This window comes from Ochotona curzoniae, unplaced genomic scaffold (assembly GCF_017591425.1).
Source record: "Ochotona curzoniae isolate NIBS_2020 unplaced genomic scaffold, NIBS_Ocur_1.0 scaffold_3835, whole genome shotgun sequence".
NCBI lineage: Eukaryota > Metazoa > Chordata > Mammalia > Lagomorpha > Ochotonidae > Ochotona > Ochotona curzoniae.
The window spans coordinates 2575792-2600029 of NW_024467114.1; the positions used below are offsets into that span (position 1 = coordinate 2575792).

At 61.9% G+C, this 24238-nt stretch overlaps 1 protein-coding gene across 1 annotated transcript in view; it reads left to right on the plus strand.

Moving 5' to 3' along the window:
• The window catches only part of TNS3 (tensin 3), a 67659-nt gene that overhangs the window by 19227 nt on the left and 24194 nt on the right, over nt 1-24238 (plus strand). Inside the window, exons 13-16 of the mRNA XM_040965098.1 lie at nt 6872-8059; nt 11375-11544; nt 13294-13408; nt 13709-13792. Of these exons, the coding sequence (XP_040821032.1) occupies nt 6872-8059; nt 11375-11544; nt 13294-13408; nt 13709-13792 (1557 nt within the window). The remainder of the gene's footprint in view (nt 1-6871; nt 8060-11374; nt 11545-13293; nt 13409-13708; nt 13793-24238) is intronic.

Genomic DNA, 24238 nt, shown 5'->3' on the forward strand with positions numbered 1-24238 from the left:
TCCGTGACGAGGCAGTGCCAGGGTGGCTCCCCTCTGCCCATTGATGCCCACCCGGCTTCTCCTTGTCGTGTGGGGGTGCCCTGGGGCTTCTGCTCCCCCACCGGACAGCGTGAGGCCCCTGGTTCAGCTGCGTGAGTGTAACTCAGCTCACGTGTCTGGCGGTGTCTTTGAACATGCAGAGTTGTGGAGTGGGAAAGAAAAAAGGAGAAATTTCCCGTCTCACCTGCGGCAGCCAAACACCTGCCATTGGTTGTCGGGACGTGACGCCTGTGACTGCAGCTGACCTCATGCTGGGGCGGTGGCCCAGGCCCTCCCCTCCTACAGCTGCTGTACCCTGCATGCTGGGTCCCAGGTGCGTGTGTGTGCAGATCAAGTTGTGCCGCTGGAGGCTGGCAGCCCAGGCCCGTGCATGGTCTCTGGCAGGGCGGGTCACTAGGAGTGTTTTCATTTGCACAGATGAGACCTTTGACACAAGGCCTGTGCGGACACGTGCGCAGCGCACACACACGCACACACACGAGATTTGTTTGTAGAGTGTGATGTGCTCTCCCTACGTGCAGGGTGGGGCAGGGACTGTCACTCCTGTGGCTGTTCCCACAGCAGCCTGGAGGACCAGGAGGCAGAGGTTCAAGACTGGCAAGCCTGTTGCTTCCTGCACTGTCGCATTGCTCGGTTCAGTCTGCCGAGTGACCCGGATTGAAGGAGGAGCCTGGGGAACGCTGTGGGTCTCAGGAGACAGGGGAGGGTGTTCTGGGCCGGTCAGGGGAGATGGTTGTCGGGCTCTGTCCGTACGAGGGACCGCGGGTCGGGTGGGCACTGGTCCCAGGGAGTCGTCTTGCACGCGTGTTGGCATCGCTGAGTGTGTGCAGAGCAGCGCCTGGTACATGAGGGCCCCCTGCTCAGGCGTGCTGTGCTGCTGTCTGAGGTGTGGCTGGGCTGTCCTCACCAGCTTCTGGGTCTAGTCCTGGCCCCTAGGTCAGCAGGTACGGCCTTGCCGTGAGCATCCTTAGCCTCAGGGTGCTTGCCTCTGCCCTTTTGTGCTGCTTTTGAAAGTTGCATGTCGCCTTATTTTGGTTTGTTTCAATGAATTCATTCTAAGACAGTGTTTTAGAGAGAAACAGCTGTGGCAGGGAGGGAGTTCTCTCATCCGTTCTTTCACTCCCTGAGCGGCCTCAGCGTGAGCCCTTGGTCTCCCATGGGGAAGCCCTTGGGTGTCTCTTGATTGCTTTCCCAGGTCCTCAGCAGATACATAGGAGAGCGCTCTGTGTCTGAGAAGTGAATCCTGACAGCCGGAGCAGGTGCAAGCAGAGGCTGGCTGGGTTGGGCACCTGCAGTGGTGTTGTCCAGCTCAGCTGCTGTCCCTGCAGGATGGGCAGACCCGCTCCCTGGAGCCCTGTCCGTGGACAGCCATGTCCCGGGGCTGTGCCTGGGCTGAGCTGCTGGATGAGGCCGCAGGCTCACCCCAGAGGCTCTGGCCCACTTCCAGCCTACTGGCTTCCTCTAGCCATGCCTTCTGGTAGGGGGCTCCTAGGAGGAACAGTGCCAGGGTGTGAGTCATTAGTCAGGACTTTGCTGCAGCCTTGGGCGCCCTCACCCTGGCACAGCAGCAGCCCTAACAGAGAGGCCCTTATCTGGGAGCATTTGACCTCCCTCCGGGACTGGTCCTGGGTGTCGTCCCATGCCCCGGGGGGCACTGGCTTCAGCCACTTGGATCGGCTGTCAGATTCTTTGCTGGGAGATGGGACTGACCCCTGCCAGCTGCACCTGCAGCCCAAGTGCCGTCTTCCCTGCCGATGAAAGGCTCTGCAGAAGCTGGGGGCTCTGAGGGTCGGAGATGCCTGACTGCTGGAAGAGCAGAAGCTTCCGGGCTGGCATGAGAGCTGGTCAGTCCATGCCGAGGGGCAGGCCTCTGGAGCCCCCCATGAAGTGCAATGCTGCAGATCTGGAGGTGTGGGGCATGCGTGTAGCCATGGTTGGCAGTCGGCGGCGTTTGCTGTGTGTGTGGCGTGGCCTGGCATGTAAGCAGAGATGGCCCTGAGAGGGAGGCACCACAGGAGGTTTCCAGCACTGCACAGGGTAGTACCAGCTCCCACGACCATGCCCAGGGCTCCGGGGACAAGGCCAGAGCGGTCAGGGGCTCTCCCAGGAGCCCTGTCCCGCCTCCTCGGAAGCCTGCAGAGTTCAAATTTCACTAAACCTGCTGCAGCAGGCCCCGCCCTCGTGTTTACATTGCACCAGCCTGTTTGTTGGAACCAAAGTCCCTGAGTCAAAAGCACAGAGCTCTTCATCTCCGTGCTGGTGGGGAGGAGGGTCCTGTGCCCGGCGAGGGTGGCAGCACGCCCTCCCAGCCCCCTGGGTTTGACTGGCCAGCTGCGGCTGACGGTGACAGAGTGGCCTGACTGGGGGGCATCTTGGAAGGTGAGTGGGGAGCAGGTGGGCATTGTGCAAGCGTATGTGTGCTGGACACCCACAGCCTCTCTGTTTGGGACTCTGGAGGGATGCATAAGAAGCTGCTGGAAGGCACGGGGCCGAGGGTAAGGTACGAATGGCACTTGAGCTGCAGCCTGGACCAGGCTGGCCCTGGTACGCACCAAAGCCAGAGGGGGCTGGTAGTTTGTCGCCATGGGTGAGCTGGTGTGGGGTGTGGGGACTGCCTGTTTGCCTGGGCTGGAGCTGTGTGGGTCAGGAAGCGGCCAGCACTGGCGCCAGGGTGCCCTGGCCCGCCTCGGGGTGTGAGTGTGTGTGTGTATTGCCGTGGAGCGCGGTGGCTGCGAGCGACCCGCCTGTCACTGGCTGGGAAGCCCAGCATGGCTTTAATCACCACATTCCTGAGCCTCACCCAGGAGCCCCGGGGAGGGCCTGGAATCCTGCCCTCCCAGGGTGGTGTGTGGCCGGACGGGTGGGCGTGTCTGTTGGGAAGGGCGGCCCCCACCCCGGCTCCAAGAACGCACAGCCTGCTGCTTTTGGAGGCCTGAGCCCAGAGCCCAGCTGTGTGCCTTGCTGAGGGCTTGTCCGGCATCCTTTCTGACATGCCTTGCCTGGTATGGCGTGTGCCACCTGCTGGTGCCCCACCTACCCTGGGGGCTGTTTACACCTTGGGACCCTGGAGGGTGCAGGGGCCCTGGCTGGAAGCAGGGCTGCCCTAGGGAGGTGGAAATGTGTTTCCATCTTGGGGTTTCAGTGTTGAAAAGAGGAGGAGGCCACACGTTGTCCCACCCTGTCACAGAGTGAAGCCGCAGCGTCCTTGCTTTGGTAGTTAAGGTCCAGTGTAGCCATGGTTTTGTTTATTTGTTTTCATGTACTCGGAAAAACACAGAAAGAGAATGTTCCAGCCACTGATTCACTCCCCAGATGCCTGGCATGCCCAAGGCCAGGATCCTGGGACTGCATGCGGGCCTCCCAGGCAGGTGGTCAGAGCACTGGGGCTGCCCTCCGTTGCCTCTCAGCAGGGAGCTGGGTGGGAATCGGAACAGCTGGGACTTGGCTGTAGGTATCCCACGTGGATGATGGCAGCACGTAGGAGCCTGCAGCTCCGCGATGCCCGTCAGGAGCGGTCATCTTAGCTGGTGATTTTCTCTGAAACAGCACTGTGCAGAACTGGGGGGAACACAGCGGCAAGCCTCCATTGCAGAAGCGAAGCAACCCTTGTTCAGCCGGAAAGTGAAGGGGCTCCTTACGAATGTCCTCACGGCCCAGGAGCGGGCAGTCTGCCTTGGGGTGGGCGAGCCCTCGGGCAGTCCCTGGTGTGCCAGCATCATCTGCAGCTCCCTGGGGACCCTGCCAGCGTCAGCTACTGCAGCTGCTCACTTGGCCCTTTGTGCTGGCTTGTGAACCCTGCCAATCCCTGTTCCTGGCTGTCATTCCCAGCCCTCTGCTACGTGCACAGGGTGAGTTTGGGTACTCTGTCCAGCAGGCCACACTGAGCACGAGGGTCCAGTGGCCACTGGGCCATGTTCCAGCCAGCGTTGGACAAGCCACCGGCTGCTGCACTGCCTGCAGCCTGGGCCCAGAGCTGTGTGCGCTGGGAACGTGCAGGTCCAGGAGAGAAGGCCTCTCACTGCAGGGGTGTGCCCCAGGCTGTGGTTTGCTGGGCACCCTGCTCACCGTAGTGCCACCGTGTCTGCGGGCACCATCCCTGCTCACCATAGTGCCACCGTGTCTGCGGGCACCATCCCTGCTCACCGTAGTGCCACCGCGTCTGTGGGCACCATCCGTGCTCCTTAGTCCCTGGACTGCACAGTCCAGTCTGCAGTGAGCATCCTGTGTCCTGCTAGGCTTGTCAGCCCCACCAGAGGCTGTCATGCGTGGTCTTGGCTGCACAGTGGCTGCCCTGCTGCCTCGCTGCTGTGCCTGGTCCTTGGCCTGGTCATACCTGGGAACCAGAGAAGGGCCAACTAGACAAGGTTTTACCGGCTGTGAAGCCAGCTCCTGTGTGCAGCAGGAAAGCTGGTTGCTTTGGTTGGTCCGTGGTGGTTGGGAATGCCTTAGGGAGCTCCAGGCTAGTGAGAAAACATCCGCTCTGCTTTGGAGGGCTCACCCGCATGGTCCCAAGAGCCCGAGGCCCGCAAGTAGGCACTGTGTGCGCTTGGTATTAGATGCCACTGGGATGCTGCGATTGCCCAGCTCTTGGACACAGCATGCCTCCTGGGAATCCTGGGAACTGTTCCCTGGATCACGTGGGGAAGCATCGTGGCCCCGGTCATCGTGTTCTCTACAGATGAGGGAGGGGTGAGGGCAAACCAGGACCCCCCGCTCAGCCACAGGGAATATGCTGTGCACCCCAGTCTGCAGCCACACTGGGCAGGCCCCATGCCTAGCAGCTGGGCCAAGGCCCAAGGGTTCCCTGGAGGGACCTGGGGAGCAGAGAGAAGGACTGTGGGGTGGGGTGGGGGCTTCCCTGCTGCCACAGGCTTCTGCCTGGGGTCTGGGAAGCAAAGCAGCAGCAGGAAGTACTTGGCCCAGGTGGTCCAGGTGCACAGCAGTGGGGTCCCCACCAGGGGGCAGGCACGCACAGGCGAGCAGGCCGGCACTGTAACGAATCCCTGGGCTTACAGGAGGCAGATGGCACAGCACCATTGACGGGGCACCTGCTGTTTGCCAGGGCTGCCTTCTCATCCTCTGCCCTGGCCCTCTGCTCCTGCTGCCTGCTCCCCTGGTGTCGGCTGACCTCCGCAGACGTGGCTTTGGTCTTCCCAGATCACAGAGCTCTGGGTCCGGTGAACTTTGCTGCTCCTGCTCTGAGTCTGAGGACCAGCGGGGTGAGGGGGTGAGGCCAGCCCTGCCCCACTCACACTCGGCTGGCCTGCTTTGGCCGCCTGGAGGGGATGGTTTGGAGGTCCAGGAGTCAGGACCTGGAGCCAAGGCACTTCTGCCTTCACTGCGGCCTGGAGGTCAGTGCGGCCTGGAGGTCAGCGTGGCCTGGTGGTCAGTGCAGTCTGGAAGTCAGCGTGGCCTGGAGGTCAATGTGGCCTGGTGGTCAGTGTGGCCTGGTGGTCAGCGTGGCCTGGTGGTCAGTGTGGTCTGGTGGTCAGTGCAGTCTGGAAGTCAGCGTGGCCTGGTGGTCAATGTGGCCTGGTGGTCAGTGTGGCCTGGTGGTCAGCGTGGCCTGGTGGTCAGTGCAGCCTGGTGGTCAGTGCGACCTGGTGGTCAGCGTGGTCTGGTGGTCAGTGTGGCCTGGTGGTCAGCGTGGCCTGGTGGTCAGTGCGGCCTGGTGGTCAGCGTGGCCTGGTGGTCAGTGTGGCCTGGTGGTCAGTGCGGCCTGGAGGTCAGCGTGGCTCAGTTACACTGCCCGCCCTCATGGTGGCCCTGGTCCCCTCGCACACATTGTGGCTCACATGGCCCTGTCACCCGTGGCCACCTCCCAGGAGACTCTGTGTTGAATCTGCTGGGTGCAGTGGAGGTTTCCAGCTCTGTGGGATCTGAAGCCTGGCCGAAATCACTTGTGGCTCCCTTGTCACAGCACGTGACTCATTCACCTGTGTGGGACCCCATACCCCCTGGGTTCAGGAGCTCCATTCCTGTCCTTGGGCAAGATGCTGTCGGGGTCCCAGGTGAGGCTGGGCTGGGAAGGGGCTGTGCCCCACCGCACCCTGTGTGTGCTCAGTACACCGCCACCAGTTGCCTCCTGGCACAGTGTGTGCTGTGCCTCCCACGCCAGCCTGGCGGGCAGAGGGCTTGGCTGGCATGTTGGCGCCTTCCGCCCTGGGCCCTCCATCCTCGAGCCTGGCTGTCAGCTGAGGGGTTGGCCTTTCCTGGTGGGATCTCCCCAACCCCACATCATGTTGGAGCCCCTGCAGCAGCTATGACGGGACGGGAGCCGGGGCTCTCAAGGTGGCACCTGGCCACTCTTGGGCCTTGTCCCGACGCGGCTGGCGTCCCTGTGTCCTCCAGAGCTGCAGCCCCCCACCACAGCAGAGCCTCCATCTGCAGCGTGGGGATCTCGCTCAGGGCAGAGCCAAGCTGCTTGCTGCGGGAAGGCAGCTGGACTAGGGTGGAATGCTAGCAATTTCACAGGTCAAGAGAGGCTGGGGAGGCAGGTGGAGCCTTCTGCTGGGACACGCCTTGCCCTGCCCTTGGCCTGAAATTCATGGGTGTGGGCCTCCCATGGCAGCCTGGGAGTCCCCAGGGTAGATACATCCATGTAAACACACGGATACATGTATAAACAGAATAGATACAAATCCACGCAGAGATGCATGCGTGCCAGGAGTGTCAGGAGATAAATGGCACAGACACAGTGGACAGACAGGAGGGAGGACTTGGCCCCAGGAGGAAGCCATGTCCCTCATGCCGCTGGCTGGCCCTGAACACCCTGGTGGCAATGGGCACTCCCTGTGTCCCTGCTGACTGCCTCTGTTTGTTGTGCCCACAGTGCTGCACACCCAGGGCCCCGTGGATGGCAGTCTGTATGCCAAAGTGCGGAAGAAGAGCGCCTCAGACCCTGGCATCCCCAGTGGCGCCCAGGCAGGCCCGGCCGCTGGCAGCCCAGACCATGGCGAACACACGCCATCTCTGAGCAGTGACTCAGGCCACTCCACGGCCTCCGTCAGGACCGACCGGACAGAGGAGCGGCCGGCCCCGGGCAGCAGCAGGGGCCTGAGCCCCCAGGAGAAGGCGGAGCTGGACCAGCTGCTCAGCGGCTTCGGCCTCGAGGACCCAGGGCACCCGCTGAAGGACATGGCAGAGACACACGGCCCGCCCAGCGGCACGCGGCACGTGGTGCCAGCCCAGGTGCATGTGAACGGCGACCCCGCGCTGAAGGAGACAGACATTCTGGACGATGAGGTGCCACAGCACGACCTGCACAGCGTGGACAGCCTGGGCACCCTGTCCTCCTCGGAAGGGCCGCCCTCCGCTCTGCTGGGCCCCTTCCCCTGCCACAAGAGCAGCCAGAACTCACTCCTGTCTGACAGCTTCGGCAACCACGTGGGCGAGGAGCCGCACTGCACGCTGGCCCCCGAGCTGGGCCTGGGCCTGGTGGACAGCCTGTGCGAGCGGGAGCGGCTGTGCAGGGGCCAGGAGCCCAGGCAGCAGCAGCTGTCTCTGCGGAAGCCCTCGATGGCGGCCCCGACGCAGGCCTATGGGCCTGAAGGCTACTCCACGCAGACGTGGGTACGGCAGCAGCAGATGGTGGCTGCCCACCAACACGGCTTTGCCCCTGCTGCGGATGGCCCCGGCCTCGGGCAGGCCCTGCCCAGTGTCCTGGTCATCCCCGCCCGTGGGGCTAGCAACAGAGTAACTGTCCAGAGGACCTCCTGCAGCGCAGGGGTGCCTGTGCGCGACACCCAGCCACTGGTGCCCAGCCAAGCCTGCCCGAGCAGAAGCACAGGGGACAGGGTCGTGAATGGAACCAGCCAGGAGCTGGGTGCCAGCCCCTCCCCGGGCTCCCCTACCCTGGACATCGACCAGTCCATTGAGCAGCTCAACCGGCTCATCCTGGAGCTGGACCCCACCTTCGAACCCATCCCCACCCACATGAATGCCCTGGGCAGCCCAGCCAATGGCTCCGTGTGTGTGGACGGCGTGGGAGGCGCGCTGCGGCCAAGCAGCAGGCTGCAAGGTGAGCCCGGGTCCCTCAGGACACTGCCCCCATGCTGGGAACCTAGCTGTCTGCAGGATAGGCGGGAGGGCCAAGTCAGGGGGAGGGCAGGCCCTGTGCCCAGTAGGCACTGACCATACTATATAACCCATGGGGATCTTGGTGGGTCAGGCCCGTGTAGGGTCTGCCTGTGAGTTAGGGCTCTGGGGGTTGGGATTAGCAGGTGTCCTGTGGAATGGAGAAGACAGGGCAGTGCGGATGTATCAAGGATGCCGATGACACAGTGCCAGGTGCGGGCTGGCCACACCAGCAGAGGGAGGTCCTGACAGGTCTGGGGCATTGCTGGGGACGTTCCCCGGGCTCCCCACGATCAGAGGCCTGAGTGGGTATGTGTGAGGGACAGAGAAGCGAGCCTGGGAGGGGGTGGGAGGGCTCTGGAGGAGCCAGGCTCGTGCCTCCCCGCAGGGGGGAGTGGCACGCCTGACCCAGGACTACAGGAGCGTCTAGGGTGAGGGCTCGGTGGAGCCGATTGCTGTCCAAGGCTCTGGTCTCCTACTGGGAGGCCCAGAGGCCAGGGGCCCACGGGGGGCTGGGACACTTGAGGGGAAGGCGCAGGGAGGCTGCCACACAGAACTCCTTGGGAGGAGTCGGGCCAGGCCAGGGCCTCTGCCACGGGGCAGCTGTGCCCTGGGAGCCTGTGTGCGGTCAGAGGTGTCTGGGACTGTGGGTCAGCACGGCTGGGCGCTGGTGGATGTCCTGCAGGCGGCACCGGGTGGTAACTGCTGACGCTGGGAGGAGGTCTGTGTGACTTCCCTCAGCTGTCAGGGCTCCTGGGCCCTGGTCTGCTGTCCTTACAGTGGCAGGACTTCAGGGATGTCAGAAGAGAAGGTGTGAGCACGCTGGATTCACCTGGACGCAGCTGGGCGGATGCCCTGAGGTGGTGCCTTCTTGGGGCATTGTGAGCTGCGCCCTCGGGGACCTGGCTGGGAGTTGCTGTCCTGTTCTGCTTGCTGCCTGGCCACTCCCATGGAGGAAGGGCGGCTGGGATTCCCTGGGTGGACTCCTGGTTGACAGCCATCCCCGAAGCCACAGGTGCAGCGATGCTGTGGTTTGGAGAGGGGTGGCTCAGGAAGTCCTTCCTGGCTGTTTAAGCCTGGAAGAGGGCTGGGCTTTCCCGGCCACACCAGCCGCCTTCCTCAGCAGGCATTTGTGTGGGAGTAAAGCTCTTGAGGCCTCAGTCCAGCCACAAAGCCCTGTGGGCCTCGCTCTCGAGGGTGCAGTTTCCCTAGCGTCCTGAGTGTGTGCAGGCCTCTGGATGTGGTTCTCCTGTGAGCCTGGAGACAGACCAGCCCTGGGTGTGGCCTGGCTCTGGCCATCACGAACTGTATGCGTGGCTGTGCACGTGCGCTTCGGGTAGGCATCCTTCATGATTGATCGCGCACCCTGAGCTCAGTGGGCTGGCCGTGGCCTCGATGTGTGCTGGGGCACTGGGGACCTGAGGAGCCTCTGGGGCCCGCTCAGGCTGCGGAGGAGCTGGACAGCAGGTGCAGCTCTGAGTGGGCATGGCTTGACTCGGCTGGGCCTGTGGAAGTCCCCTGCCTGGGAGCTTGTGGTCTTTCTCAGAGGGGACACTGGGAGAGCTAGGCTGGTGGGTGTGGTCCCTGTGTCAGCCCAGCTCCTGGCGAGACAGACACGCCGTGCAGCCCCCACCCTCGTGAGGACCCCTGATCGTAACAGGAAGTAGGTACATACACAGCTTTCTAGCAGGGCGTGTTGCCGTTGCCAGAAGTGCCCCGTCACACCCACACGACCACCACCACTGTGAAAGCACTTCTCCCTTGGGGGGTGCTGTGAGTACTGGGGCGTACCTGTTCCCCTGTGGTCCGTGCGAGGTTTGCGTGGGGACAGCCCTGCGTGGCCCTGTTTAGACAGCTTTGGGGAGTCACCTTGGGCTGCAGCTGGGTCTTCCTTGTGGTGCTGGGTTTGTCGCTGGAGCCTTTGTGGGTGAGTTACAGAAACATGGAAATGAGAGCTGGGTGTGTTTTGGTGTGAACATTTCTGGTGTGTATGGAAGCTTCCGGATGCTCCTGGTGATGAAAGACTGATGCCTTTGGGAATGTGCTGGCAGTTTGAGCTGTCTTTCTAGGCACGTTTTGAAGACACGCCCCCCACTTCCCCTGGGGAGTTGATGCTGTGGAGTCACGTGGTCCTGGGAGCTGGAGGGGGCAGCTCTGAGGGGGAGGGCTGTGGGAGGGGAGGGGCAGCAGCAAGTGAAGTGAGCTCCCACCCTGTGGGACTGCTGAGCTGAGCCCTGGCTCGCGAGCCATTTGTACCCGTGTGTGCCTGTGTGTGTACCCGTGTGTGCCTGGGAAAGTGTACTGTGTATGCACATATGGGAGCGTATATCGTGTCTGTGTGTGTCTGAGTGGTGGGAGGTGAGCCTGTGTGACAGGGAGAGCCCTGGGCTGGTGTAGGGCACGCTGGCCACAGGAGCGCTGGATGTCCTCGTGGCGCCCAGGCCCTGTGCTGCCAGGCTGTGGGGCTCCCACAGGGGCGCTGGACGTCCTCGTGGCGCCCAGGCCCTGTGCTGCCAGGCTGTGGGGCTCCCACAGGGGCGCTGGACGTCCTCGTGGCGCCCAGGCCCTGTGCTGCCGGGCTGTGGGGGCTCCCTCTGTCTGTGCCCCCATCGTGCCCACCTACGGGCAAACCTGGTGCATGGCCTGATGTGACCTTGCTCCTGCTGGCGCTTCTCATTTCTTGGTGGCGTAGACTGCTGCTAGAGCAGTGTGGATGGATCAGGGGCCACCGTGAGTCCCAGGTATGCCTCACGTGTGCTGGTGGTGTGGCATGACTGGAGCTCAGGCCTAGAATGTGAAGGAGTCCCCACAGGGCCTGGGGTTCTGGAAGCCACTGTCACAGAAATGTCAGCCCTTCATGCAATCTTAAGACTCCCTCGGAGGAGGATGGATGTCACTCCTGGCCCCGGTCCTGGCCCCATGCCCCCAGTGTGGGGAGGTGGCTTCAGACCAGCAGTCAGTGCCTGGACAGCTGCGGGGGCAGGTGGCTGGTGCTGGAGCCTGTGTGGTGACCACGTTGCACACAGGAATTGCTGTTGGCCATGTGAGGTTGTCAGGCCCCCGCCCCGTCCCTGCTCCCTGCTCCATGGGGTGTGTCCCCTTGCTGGGTCCACCCCATGGCATGTTCTGCAAGGAGGTCCCTGGCTCCTGGGGGCAGTGCTGAGCAGTGCTGAGCTGTTGAGTACCCCGGGAGCCCTGCCAGTGGGTTTGCGTGGGAGCTTTCCCCGCTCTGCCATGCTCACCGCTTCTCTCCTGGCAGGTGCCTCCAGTGACCAGCCCCTGGGTGGAAGACTCCGGAAGCTGAGCCTGGGTCAGTATGACAATGATGGCGGGGCGCAGCTGTCCTTCTCCAAGCATGCATGGGGGAAGCCTGGTGTGGATGTGGCCTCTGGCCTGGTGCCTTTCTCATCTCCCACAGATGCCAAAGAGGTATGTGTGGCATTATCCCTGTCTGGGCCCCCACCTCTTCCCCCAGGTCTCCTGGGGTGTGGGGTGTGGTGCAGGTGTGTGGGACGGAGAAACGCTGCCTCCGAGTTCCGGTCTGTAGAATGGGCACGCAAGTGGACTCTGAAGGTTGGAGGTGGCACAGCACCAAGCCCCACCTTAGCAGGACTCCCTGGGTGGAAGGCACAGCTGAGAGTGGGCATACCGTTCCTCCCACGCCATCCCCCGGCCCCAGGAGACGTAGCCCCAGCTTTTAGTCCTAGTCAGAGGTGGGTCAGGTGTGCAGTGGGATCCATCGCTTAAGCCTCGAAAGCAGAACCTGCAGAGTAGATGCATCAGCAGTGCCCGTGAAGCCCAGGCTCCAACTAGGGCTTCCTCCCAGACTTCTGTTCGGCTGCGTGTGTGTGTAAGATTTTTGTTTATCTGAAAAGCAGAGTTCCATCCACTGGCTCATTCCGCTCCCCAAACGACCACAACAGCCAAGGCTGGGCCAGGGTGAAGCCAGGAACCAGGAGCTTCTTCTGGGTCTCCCTCATGAGTGCAGGGGCCAAAGGACTTGGGCCATCTTCTGCTTTCCCAGGCACAGTGGCAGGGAACTGGATTGAGAGTGGAGCAGCCCAGACTCACAGCATCCTTGTGGGTTGCTGATGCTGCGGGAAGCAGCTTCGTCTGCTGTGTCACTGTGCCAGCCTTCCGACCTGTGGTGCACCTTCATGTGTCTGAACACACCACACTCTTCCCTCCACATCTGGGGAGGGGTCCAGGACCCTGCAGCAGCTGCAGCGTGTACAGATACCCAGTCCATGAGGTCAGAGGGCTAAGGCTGCAGAGAACCTGTGTGTGTCTCCCCGTGTGCCCCCGTCGTCTGAGGTCACACTGCCTGTGTGTGTCTCCCCGTGCGCCCCCGTCGTCTGAGGTCACACTGCCTGTGTGTGTCTCCCTGTGTGCCCCCGTCGTCTGAGTCACACTGCCTGTGTGTGTCTCCCTGTGTGCCCCCGTCGTCTGAGGTCACACTCCCTCATTGTTCCAGGGAGGTCATGCTGCATTTACAGCACTGGTCCGAGGAAAGCGCTTGCTCGGTGCGCATGCAGCTTTTCTGTTCTGAACATTTTCTTTTCTAATAATTAATAACTTAATTAACTTGGAAGGCAAGGGGGAGTTGAGGGGAGGAGAAAGCAAGAGAATTTGAATCATCCCTAAATGGCTGCAACAGACAGAGTCTAGAACCCCAACCAGGTATCCCATGCAGGGAACAGGGGTCCACCGCTTGGACCGTCCTTTGCTACCTTCCCAGGCACATCAGCAGAGAGCTGGGTCAGCAGTGAAGCAGCCAGGACTTGAACCAGCATGCACATGGGATGCTGGCATCTCAGGAGGCAGCTTAACCCTCTGTGCCACACAGCAGCCCCATCTTGTCTAAATGTTTTCCATCCATGGTTGGTTGACTCGCTGGGTCCCAAGCTGGTAGATAGAGGCCGGCTGTGTGCAACGTGATCTCATCGGGCTTTGGCGGCCCAATGTAGGAATGCTGATTGCTAGGTGCTGGCAGGGACTCCCTGGACCCTGGGGTGTCCGTCAGCTGTGTGACGCCATGCTGCGAGACAGACATGAGCTAGCCCATGGTGGGAACCCTGCCTCCTGGTCCCTCTCAGATGAGGCTGCCCTCTGGGTGCCACTGCCGGGAGAGGACCACCCCAACTCCTGCCTCACATGTTCTCTTCATGCCCATTTCAGATGGTGAGCTCTGCGTACCCACCGGACCTGGACATGCATGATGGCAGGGTGCTCCGTGGCATGGAGCCTGTGTGTACAACCCCAGGATTTGCCATGTCTCCAGAAACACCATATAGTAAGAAGGGTGGAGTGGGCCGTGTGCACCAGTAAGGAAGGAGGAATGGGCCGTGTGCATCACGGAAGGGAAGGAGGAGCGGGCCGTGTGCATCCCGGAAGGGAAGGAGGAATGGGCCGTGTGCATCCCGGAAGGGAAGGCAGAATGGGCCGTGTGCATCCCCGAAGGGAAGGAGGAATGGGCCGTGTGCACCAGTAAGGAAGGCAGAATGGGCTGTGTGCACTCCTGTAAGGAAGGTGGCGTGGGCCATGTGCAGCACCTGCCAGGGAGGCTAACCGAGCCTACTGTGCTGTCTTGCAGGGCAGAATCCCGTGCGATACCCCCTGTTCAGCTCACCCGAGCCCCTGCGGAGCAGCGCAGCCGCACTGCACCAAGGAGGGCATGGTAAGTCCCCTGTGTGACCACTGCACCAGGTCACCAACCTCCTGTGCCAAGGGGCTGAGGGCAGTCTGGCCTGGCAGGTGCTGGGGCAAGGCCAGAGAGCCTGCTAGGGTGTGGGGCAGGGAAAGGCCCGAGGTGCTCTCCGCTGTAGCTGTTTAGCCCCCCAGGTACCACCCGGATGTGTGTTTGTAGGATGCTTCTGCCTTCCCTCCTATGTGTGTCACTGCTGTGGGTGCAGTGCTAAGAACCAGCACCCTCCCAGCCGGTTTCTGCATGACGGACAGCCCAGGGCCCTGCACCTGCGGAGGGGTCCCCCGCTAGTCTCTGCCCAGGGGTGTCCCTTGTGCCCTAGTGGAGCCCTGGGGCACCCTGCGTGCTGTGCACCTCGCTCTGTGTGCAGGCAGTCGGGAGTCAGTGATGATGCCCAAGGCTGAGGTGTCTGTTGTGTTCCAGCTGGCCTCTGGCGCCAGAGCAGGTGCAGTGAGACACAAACCCACGGTCACCTAGAAACATGCAGTGACATGCAGTGAGGTGAGGTACCTGCGAACAGAGAGGATCAGCAGGCCTCAGCTCAGTGTGCCGAGCGTGTGCTCAACTCCACCAAGGCCTGGGCGGTCAGGCCATGTGCGTGCCCGGCGGTGTGATGGTCACGGCTGGGGTCCTGTGTGCGGAGGGCAGCCTGGTCCCAGCACGCCCACACGCGTGTGTGCTGCACTCGCCTCCGCACAGGACACACGTTAAGTGCAGCGTGGGGAGAACGCTGGGAATCTCCGGCCTCCCGTTGCTGCAAGGTCAGCGTCCCGGACTCGGGGTGCACCTAAGCTCTGGGACCTCCTCTTACGATGACCATGGGCCTGTGAGTAGACTTCCAGAAGAGATAGCACAGACTTTGGGGATCCAGGACTAAGTGCGATTCTTAGAATCAGAAGTGAGAAAGAGAAATTGATAAATCAGACATCATCATCTTACACTCTGCAAGATGTCTGTGAAGAGGGTACGGTGTGCGACTGGGAGAAGACATTTGTGCACCACATATCTGGAAAAAACAGGAGTGTCGCATGGAATATTCCAGAACTCAACACACAGCTGTAAAGAACCCACGGTCCTCTTAGAAATCACACCGCAGACAGGGAGGGTACCCAGGTGACAAGGGCCTGGGGCAGGTGCCCGGCGTTGTGGGCCATGAGGGTAGTGTGCGGCTGAGCCGCTGTGAGCATGAGTGGTCACAACACACCCACAGCAGGGCCGGGACAAAGGTGCTGCAGCCCAGGCCAGGGACAATGACAGGAGACCCCGTCCTCACGTGGGGCTGCTGGGAAGGCTGGGAGAGGTGACGGGAGACCCCGTCCTCACGCGGGGTTGGTGGGAAGGCTGGGAGAGGTGACGGGAGACCCCGTCCTCACGCGGGGCTGGTGGGAAGGCTGGGAGAGGTGACGGGAGACCCCGTCCTCACGCGGGGCTGGTGGGAAGGGAAACCTGGCTGCAGTTTCTTTAAGAAACAACAAAACACTTGTGATCGCCCTTTGTCCCGGGCCGTGATTCTCGTGTACGCCTGCACACCGTTGTCGATGGCTGCCTTAGGAGCTGCGGTGCGGAAAGGGGCCACACGCCTTCCTGCAGGGGCGTGGCCAGGCCAGTGTGGCTCCTCTGTCGGGCAGTGCAGCTGGGCTGGGGGCTGTGAGGAGTCACCCCCGACGTGTGTGTCATGCAGTCTACGTGGCAGTTACCGATGCGAAAGGAAACAGCAAGTGCTGAGGCTCCAGAGGGGCTGGGGTGGGAAACGGGGAGTCCCCTCTGTCGACCGAAGCGGGGTCTCAGGCCTGGGGGAGTGGAGACCATGCTGCAGCCCTTGGTAGTGCCCATGCAGGAAATGCATGGTGCCTGTGAATTTCCAGGGTCTGCGAGTGTAGCTGGTCTCAGAATTGGAAGCATAATTAATCCCCGTCATCGGGGGTGTGGCTGAGATAGCCTCGGTGGGGCTGACAGGAGTAGAAGTTGGGTGGGGTCCATGGGATGAGCTAGACTGTTGCTCACAGTGGCTCACTGCCATCCACACCTGTCAGCTTGCTGCCTGCACTGTCAGGACCCTGTGAGGCCAGCAGGAGCTGGAAGATACTGGCGCCGCCACCTGCCCTGCCCAGGTGTAGACAGCAGAGCAGGTGTAGAGGCCGGGGGGCACGCGGGTGCCCGGCGAGGATGTGAGGCTTGGAGAAGATAAGCAGGGAGTAAGTAGGGATTGTCGAGGCAGGTGGAGGGTGTTGGTCTTGGGGAAGTGGCAGGTGCAGAGGCCTTGGCAGGTGTAGTCAGACCATGCCCGGGATCTGCAGAGACCGGGGAACTGAGCCTGGGAGGCAGGCCAAGGCCAGGACATTTCACTGCAGGGAGGTGGGAGGTGGTGGTGTGGCTCAGCTGGTGCTACGTCACAAGCAGCCACGCATTGTGGAGGTAACAGCTCAGCCTGGTGTTTGCTGTCACTATTGCTGCTGTGCAGATGGGCCGTGCCTTGTGGCTCCAGTGAGGACTCTGCAGCCTCCCTAAGGTGGGCGTGAGCCAGGTGTGGACTGGGGAGAGTGTTAAAAGTCTGTCTTCCTGGGAGTTAGGGATGCTCCACTGGGTAGTGACAAACGCCAGGTCTGTGTTGGGGGGCTCAGGAGGCGGGGCTGGCTGGCACGCCGCAGGGTAAGCGTAGCTGAGCTGCAGTAGGGCCAGGATGGCACAGCAGTGGGTGTCCCCAGTGTGCAAAAGCTTCAACTCGGGGCAAGAGGGTGGGCGTGGCCCTATCTGAGCACCAGCATTCTCGGGCCAGCATGACTGTTCCACTCCTGAAGATCCCTGTTTGTGTTGTGTCTGGCTCCTCGTTCGTATGCTTGTTAATGTGTGTACCACTGTGGCCAGAACACTCCCTTCAGTTGCCATGAGTCCCCAGACACCCAGCACGCCTGGTGGAGGAGAGGAACAGCTGCTGTGTGGGTGGAGTTCACACAGTGCTACTGCGAAAACCACAGGCAGCGGCAAGTGCAGCAGACAGCTGGCTGAGAGGGTCTGCCCGTAGGTGCTTGTGCATGGTGGGAGCGGCTCCTTGCCAAGCTGGCCCAGCAGGTTTCTGCTCAGAGTAGGGAAGAGAGGTAGCCAGGAACAGGCAGAGTTGGCTGACATCAAATGTAGGTGACAACTGAGGATTTACCCAAGGCAGTCGTGGGAGAGTCCGTGGCCCAGGGTAGGAACAAAGCTGGTGGGCACTGCAGCCCACGGGGCTCTGAATGTATTCAATGCCTCCACGCTGTTCCTGCGTCTTTCCCGGGTCCTCTGGGTGCTAGGCTGAGACACTGGAGCCCATGCTCTGGAGGCCTGCCCGGTCCTCCCTCTGCCAGGACACCCTGCACCCACGCTTCCCACCTGGAGCCCATGCTCTGGAGGCCTGCCCGGTCCTCCCCCTGCCAGGGCACCCTGTACCCTTCTTCCCACAAGCAAGCAGCTGTGGTAAACAACGCAGCAAAGTTAACAAGAAGCACACCCCAGCCTGCTCTCACTGCAGTGGTTGCTGGGCCGGGTCCAGCATTCTTTCCCAAGGGGTGATGCCCGAGGCCCAGGCCTGCCTAAGCCTGCTGGGGCCCGAGGAGGCGGCCTGCGAGCCGGCTGGCCTCACGCTGCGGTGTGGGGCGGGTGCCATGGGATGTCCCTGCCCCCACTCATCCCACATCCTCGCCCTAGCTTCTCCGTCAGCCAGAACAGTAGGCGCTCCCGCAACCCACTCCATGTGCTTATCAGCCAGCTAGGAGCAGAGCCTGAAGTTACCAAACAGATCTGCCTGCCTTTCGACATCTAAATATTTGGAAAGCTTTCCAGCATCCGGCCTCTGGACGCTAGCCCCCACGCAGCGACATCCTGCTGTCCGGGATTTCAGCTGCCTGCACGGCGGGGCCTGGGTGCGGGCGTGCACGGGCAGCGGCCTCTGGGCCAGGCCGATGTCTGGACATGCACTTTGACTGCGGGCCCTTGCTAACCAGCTGACTCCGGCAGGGCCTGGTCTCTGCTATGGAGGTGTCACTCCCAGAATCCCTGGGGCTCGTGAGAATCTAAGGTGAATACAGCACTCGAGCCTGGGCCTGTGAACACCCAGCTAGGAGTGTTGGCGAAAGCCTAATGTGGGCAACAAAACAAACCAGGAGGCTTGGGGTAGCTAGGAGCCTGGTGGGGATCCGGGTTCTGGAAGCTTGGGATTGGGGCTGGGGGCACATCTGGTGAGGGTGCCTGGTCGTGTCTTCCCATGGTTGGGGCAGCATGTGGGACAGGGGCACAGAGCGGGACAGAAGCCCAGAGCCTTGGATAACAAACCCACTCTGGACGACAGCATCGATCTCCCTGTTGCCCGGGGAGGATGGGTCTCCCCCGCGTGGCCTTGTGGGGCGGCACAGACTGGGGGCGGAGAGGCTCCCTGTACCCAGTGTGCGGGGCCCTAGCTGGGGCTCTGTCCTTGCCTCACCTGCGTCAGGAGTGTGTGGCTGTGCAGACTGCACTGAAGGAGCAGTTCAAGTGCTGTCTAATTCTGCCAAGAGGATGCTGTGACTGGATCAATAACTCGTGAGCTATGTTCGTGTGAAAGCCAGACAGATGGTGAGCTTCCGTCCACTGGTTCGCTCTCCCCAGACACCCCAACAGCTGATCCAGAGCCAGGTGTGAGCCAGAGTGTTTCTCATGGCTAAGCTGTCACCTTCCAGGTGCACATTAACAGTTGGGAACAGAGGAGGACTCGGACCCAGGCACCATGATGTGAGCTGTTGCTGCTGGAATCTACACGACGCCGTGGCAGGGCACTGCCTTGGCTTGGGTGGAGCAGCTGCAGGGAGGGAGCCAGTGGGGTCTGTGAGGTTGCTTCCTGCCCGATATGTACCTTAAGCCTTGTGGAAAGGGGCCTTTCCTGCGGCATTCAGCCAGGACCCTCAGGATGGCCTGTGTACGTCAACTTTGCGTTAACTACAGCAGAGCTCACGGGCACTTGCAGATCTTGGGAGGAATGGAAGTGATGGGTCAATGTATCATGGTGCTCCCAGATTTTAAAATCCATGCTCTGGGGGCTTCTTCCTTGTGCCTGCTACAGCCCGCTGGATAGTTAGCTAAGCATAACGATGGTCACTTGTCAGCCCAGGTCTGGTGGGCAGAGGGGAGCTGCACCTGGGGCACCAAGACAGGAAATGGCAGGTGCAGAGGCTAGCTGGCTGTTTTACACCGTGGCCAGTGGGGTCACTGCCGACTGCTCATGTCCTGGCGGCCTCGCCTCCCAAGGTTCTCCGTTGGCCCTGGAGACTGAGCCTCGGATCCTGGGTCCATGAGTGTGAGGCACACAAGCTGCCCGAGGGACACAGCCACTGCATGTGTATGCCTAACCACTGCAGAAGCTGATGGAATGTTCTGGAACTGTTATGTCCTGCCCCAGAGCCATGTGTGATGCCAGCGGCACCCCTTGGCTCTCCGTGTCCCAGGTGAGGACTTGCAGAAAGGGAGACTACACGGGGGCTCCATACTCCACCTGTAAGTGGAAGGCTGCAGGCAGCAGGTGCCTGTGTGTGTGCTGAGCCCAGGAGGCGTTGTAGGCGTCACTGGCCGGAAGCCCATGGATTGTTTCATTGGCATAGTCTTCTGTTTCTGATACATCTCGGCTTTCAGACAGTTCTCAAATAGTTGTGGTGTTCTCAGTGGAGGTAAATGCAATGGCATTCAACGTATTCAGTGTCTGCAGAGCCGCACCCCAGGGCGGTTCCAGAACATTCCGCTGGCTTCAGGAGACAGGCTTCTTGTGTTTTGGAATTTGGCTTCCTGCTCCAGGGTCCAGAAGGGCAGGGTGGGCCTCTGCGGGCCGCTTCCACGCACACACACACCCCTGATGCTTTGGGCAAGCTGGGAGGGCAGCCCAGCTCTGCAGTCAGGGGGCTGGGGAGAGACAGAGTGGTTCTGCAGGGATTGTAGACTTGGTAGGTGTGTGAGGGCCAGAGGAGGGAAGAAGAGAGGTCCCTACAGTGTGAGAGAAGGGGAGGGAGAGCGGACAAAGGGATCAGAGGCTCTTGGGTGACGAGCACTGCTGTCCTGGGGAGCTGGCTCGCTGTGCTCTGAACCCTGCAGCCTTAAGCAAGAGCGCTTACGTGGCCCGTGTAACGTTGGCTCCAGAGGGGCAGTGTGTCTGTCCGCAGGTGCGTCTGTGTGTCCATGCACCTGGGAGTGTCCCTGCAGCGGGCCCTGCGTTCATCTTTGTGCCTGGGAACCTGCGCTGAGGAAGGCTGTGCGTAGCAGCCAGTGTCACAGCTCCCCTCCCGGGAACCTGGGCTGATGCGTCCACATCAGGGCTGCATGCTGAGGCTGAAGTTCAGCACGGGCTGTGACCGAGGGGCTGTGGGCCCGAGAGTGTCAGTTCACTGGCACGGGGCGAAGTTCAGACACTTGGCGCTGGCTTGCTGCTGCACAGCCCACGGGCAGAGGGGTTCTGAGCTCGGTGGAGGCGTGCCCTTGCTTGCTTGCTTTGGCTTCGAGGACGGTGAGTGTGCGTGTCTCGATCTGCTCCCTGCTGACCCTCAGCGAACGGAAGCCGTGCTGAGAGGACCTCCCCTTTGTCTTCAGCAACACGGGGTGGCTCTGGGCGGGCGGTGGAGGGCTCCAGCCCTGTGATCTTGCACATGCTGCGTGATCCAGAACATCTCGAAAATGTACACAACAGGTGAGGAATGTGTACATTCTGGGTGGTGTTCTGTTTACGAATATGACCGTGTAGCAAAAATGTGTCTCGAAGTTCAGGTTTTTAATGCAAAATGTACCTGCTCGCCGAGGAGTTTGCAAACACTGCTGCCCGCCAGGCCCGCACTGTGGGAGCAGAGGAGTGGGTCAGCCCGGGGCCTGGTGCAGGTTGCAGGCTAGGGCCCATCCCGTGGTGGCCCGGGGCCAGTGTGTGGAATCTGCAACCCGTTGTCACCCTGAAGGCCGTGCAGGCCTGAGCTTGTTGGCTCCTCACAGCTCTGGATGGGGAAGGGCAGCCCCGGGTGACCCCTGTGGAGGCGCCTCTGGAGGATGCACCTGGCCCCTTGCTTGCTCACCTTCCCTGACACCGCGGCAGCTTCTGCCTGAGCTCCAGCGCTGTGGGATTGTGCTCTGCGGCTCTGACTGCCTTGCTCTGCTGCCCCGTGCTGCTGCGTGCACCGGAAGATGTGGATGCTGGAGTGCTGAGAAGTGCTCTGACGCTTGCGTCCTTCATCATGTAGCTGGTCTTGCCCTCCTTATTGTGGCTGGGCAGAGCTTTTGGGGTGCCCCCTGGGGGGAAGACTCCTCCCAGAGGCAGGCACTGGCCCCACCATCCTGGCAAGCTGAAGGAGCATCTGCCTCTGTTTAAGGCCTGTGATGTTGCCACGTGCCGAGCGGTCCCTCTGTGTCCCTGTAGCGTGAAGCCTGGCTCCGCCACCGTAGTGCTGTCCTGCTGAGGGTGTCCCTGTGGGAAGCATTCCTGCCCATTCGTGGTGGCCCCCTTTCCGCGTGTCTTCTGCTATGGCTGGTAACGTGAGACCTGGCCCGCACTGGGGCCGTCATACGCACGCACCTGCTTCGTGTCTGGATGGGCACACCTGTCACTTCCTGAGCTGTGCACTTACACACGCGGGTGGGGGAGGAAAACCACCCCTCGGTAACTGCAGATCTCATCGTGGAGAAACTGCCTGTGCCCTGACACCCTGGGGACTCCCTGACAGGCGGACCTGTGACCGGGTGTGGGGCTGCCATGAAGGCAAAGTCCCATCCTAGCCCGTCCCTGCAGCAGCGAGAGTGGTCCTCCCGTGGGGATACCCCCTGCACCGGGCACTGGGCATCAGGTAACCCTCAGGGACTGAGAAGGGTGCCAGCCCCTCCCAGCACCCTGTTGTGCTGTGCCTGGTCCTGTGGGGCCATCCTGAGACCCCTGCTCGTCAGCTTGACGGGATCAGAAGCTGTTGTTACAGGCAGAACTTGCAGGCATTCCAGGGCTTCTCTGCCTCGCCCCAGAGGCCTGCTTGCACAAGAGCCAGGGCCAGCAGCTTCCTGTCCTGGCTTCCCCTGCACATGTCCTGCCTGGGGGGACCTGCTCACCTGGGCGCACATAGAGCCTGCGAGCCTGTGTTAGGGAGGGGTCCCTCCCCAGAGTCTCGCAGCCCTTTCCGAGTTCCCTCTCCGGGATCCTCCCCCAAGAATGTGACATCCCCAATGCCCCCGTCCCTCACATCCGCTGACAAGGACATCTTCCGGCTTCCTGCCCGAGCTTCCGCTGCTCCTCCCCTTTCCCCTCTCTTCCTGCCTTTGCTCTGAGATAGGTCCCAGATGTGGCCAAGCCACACCTTGTTCCCTCTTGCCCATGGGTGCTGTCCTACAGGCCGACCAGTTGTGTGCCATGTTTTGGGGTTCACTGCTGCAGCTAAGAAGCTGCTGGAGTCCGGGGCCCTGGCAGAGAGCACGTCCCAGGGAAGGGACACTGTCGTTTGCTGCTCACCTGCACTGAGGCTGACGCCCAGCCTCCCTGTGGGCCCTGGCAACCCCCAGGTTGCCTGCAGCGTCCAGCAGACTCGGTTCTGGGCTCAGGGTTATTTTCTGATGTGCACTGTCGGATGAGTGGCCTTTCCACTCCGGGGCTCCAAGGTCAGCCCTGCCAGCACCTGAGCCAAGAGGAGAGTCCCAGGTGACCTGGCAGCCTGAGACAGGGCCCATTCACCCGAGGTACATGCGGCTCTTGGCTCCCAGGCATCTGTTGCCTGCTCAGGGTCTTAGGACTTAGCCTGGTGGGTGGGTCACTGGTGGTCCAGGTTGGGACAGAGCCGTAGGCAGGGGAGTTTCCTTACCCTCCCTCTGTCCAGGAGGGGCAGATCCTGGCTCTGAGGGGAGAAGGGCTCCACCTGTGCACCCTGGGCCGTGACCTTGGCATCCTCGTGGCCCCTGGGGCTATGACAAGCAGAGAAAAGAAGCAAAAGGAGGGGTCTCAGGTGTCCGTGGAGCCCCCTCAGACTCGCCCAAGTTGTTGCCTGTATCCTGTGCCCCATGATGTCACAGAGAGAACTCCGCTGGTGCGTGCAGGACCAGGCTTTCCTGGCAGCGTCCTGACCTTGCTCTGTCCTTGGAGAAGGGTCCTGGGGTCTCCCTGGGCCCTGGCTGCTGCCCTCCTACAGGGCTGATCTGATACCCTGTGTTCATGGCATCCTCGAGGCATCCCTGCAAGGTGCCAGGCCAGGGCAACAGGGCGTGTGCCAGGGTGAGGGAGGCTGGCCAGGGAACCAGGGCCCAGGGGCACATCCCTGTACGTGTAACCACGGGGCTCTCAGTAACCACGGGAACCCAGCACTGCCTTGTGCCCCAGATCTCCTGCTGCACGGGGCTGTCAGAAACAGTTTTGTTCATGCAGTGAGTGCCTGAGAGAGGGGGAAGGAGAGGACCCAGCCCAGTCTCGCCCTCAGCCCTGTGGGAGGCCAGGCTGCTGCCTGGCATTAGCAGGGGGCCGGGATAGGGAGTCACAGCCCGCTGCAGCCCCTACTGCTTGGGATTTGCTGCTGGAGGCTCCCTGGGCTGCCCCACTATGGGATGGTGGTCAGACTGGAGGCGTAAAAGCCCCTGGAGCTTGCTGCGGTGGGCTCAGCAGAGAGGGTGGAGCGATGAGGGGCTAGGGGAGGAAAGAGGGCAGAGAAGGAAAGGAAAGGAAGCAGGCGGCAGCGGAGCAAGGCGGGGCTGTCTGCAGGCACTGGCTGGGCAGGCTGCCCGCAGCAGCTCCACAATCCCGGGATTCTTTTCCTCGGACCAGCTCTCGCAGCCGCTGAATGGGCCTCTTTGGGGGTGGCGCCCCGCCTCCCGCCTGCTCCCAGGGGACAGGCCGGACACAGAGCCCCGCCCGGGTGGGTGGGGGCGGCCACGGGGACTGGGACCCGACTCCCCTGGGACAGGCTGGCCACAGAGCCAGGGCTGGGTGGCCAGGGGTGGCTACGGGGAGCTGGGACTCCACTCACCTCCCGGGTCTGCCGGGAACAGACCTGCTGAGCCACTTTGAGCCAGCCCACAGCTTTCTGGACCCTGCCATGGACTGACCGGGTCCCAAGGTATCCAGGTAAGCAGGACGCAGGGGACCTGGTGCTTCTTCCCGCCCAGTCCTAAGCTGCGCAGGCCTCTGGCCAGCCCCAGGGCTGAAATCTGATCCGCTGCCTGGTGGGGGAGGGTTGGGTGGCCTTGGGTGGGAAGGGGTGCTGAGGGACCAGGAAGCAGGGGCGGGGCTGAGAGCCTGGAGTCCCTTTGTGATTCTGATGAGTTGTAAGTCCCTGGGCTTGGGGACAAAAGGCCCCAGCCGCTGAGTCTATAAGCTTTTCCCTGCAGGGCTGCCCTTGGTCTCCTTAACAAAAGCCTGGTTTACAGACGTGTGGCTCTACGGGCTGCTTCGCCCAGCACATTCCTCCGCCCGCTGCCACCCGC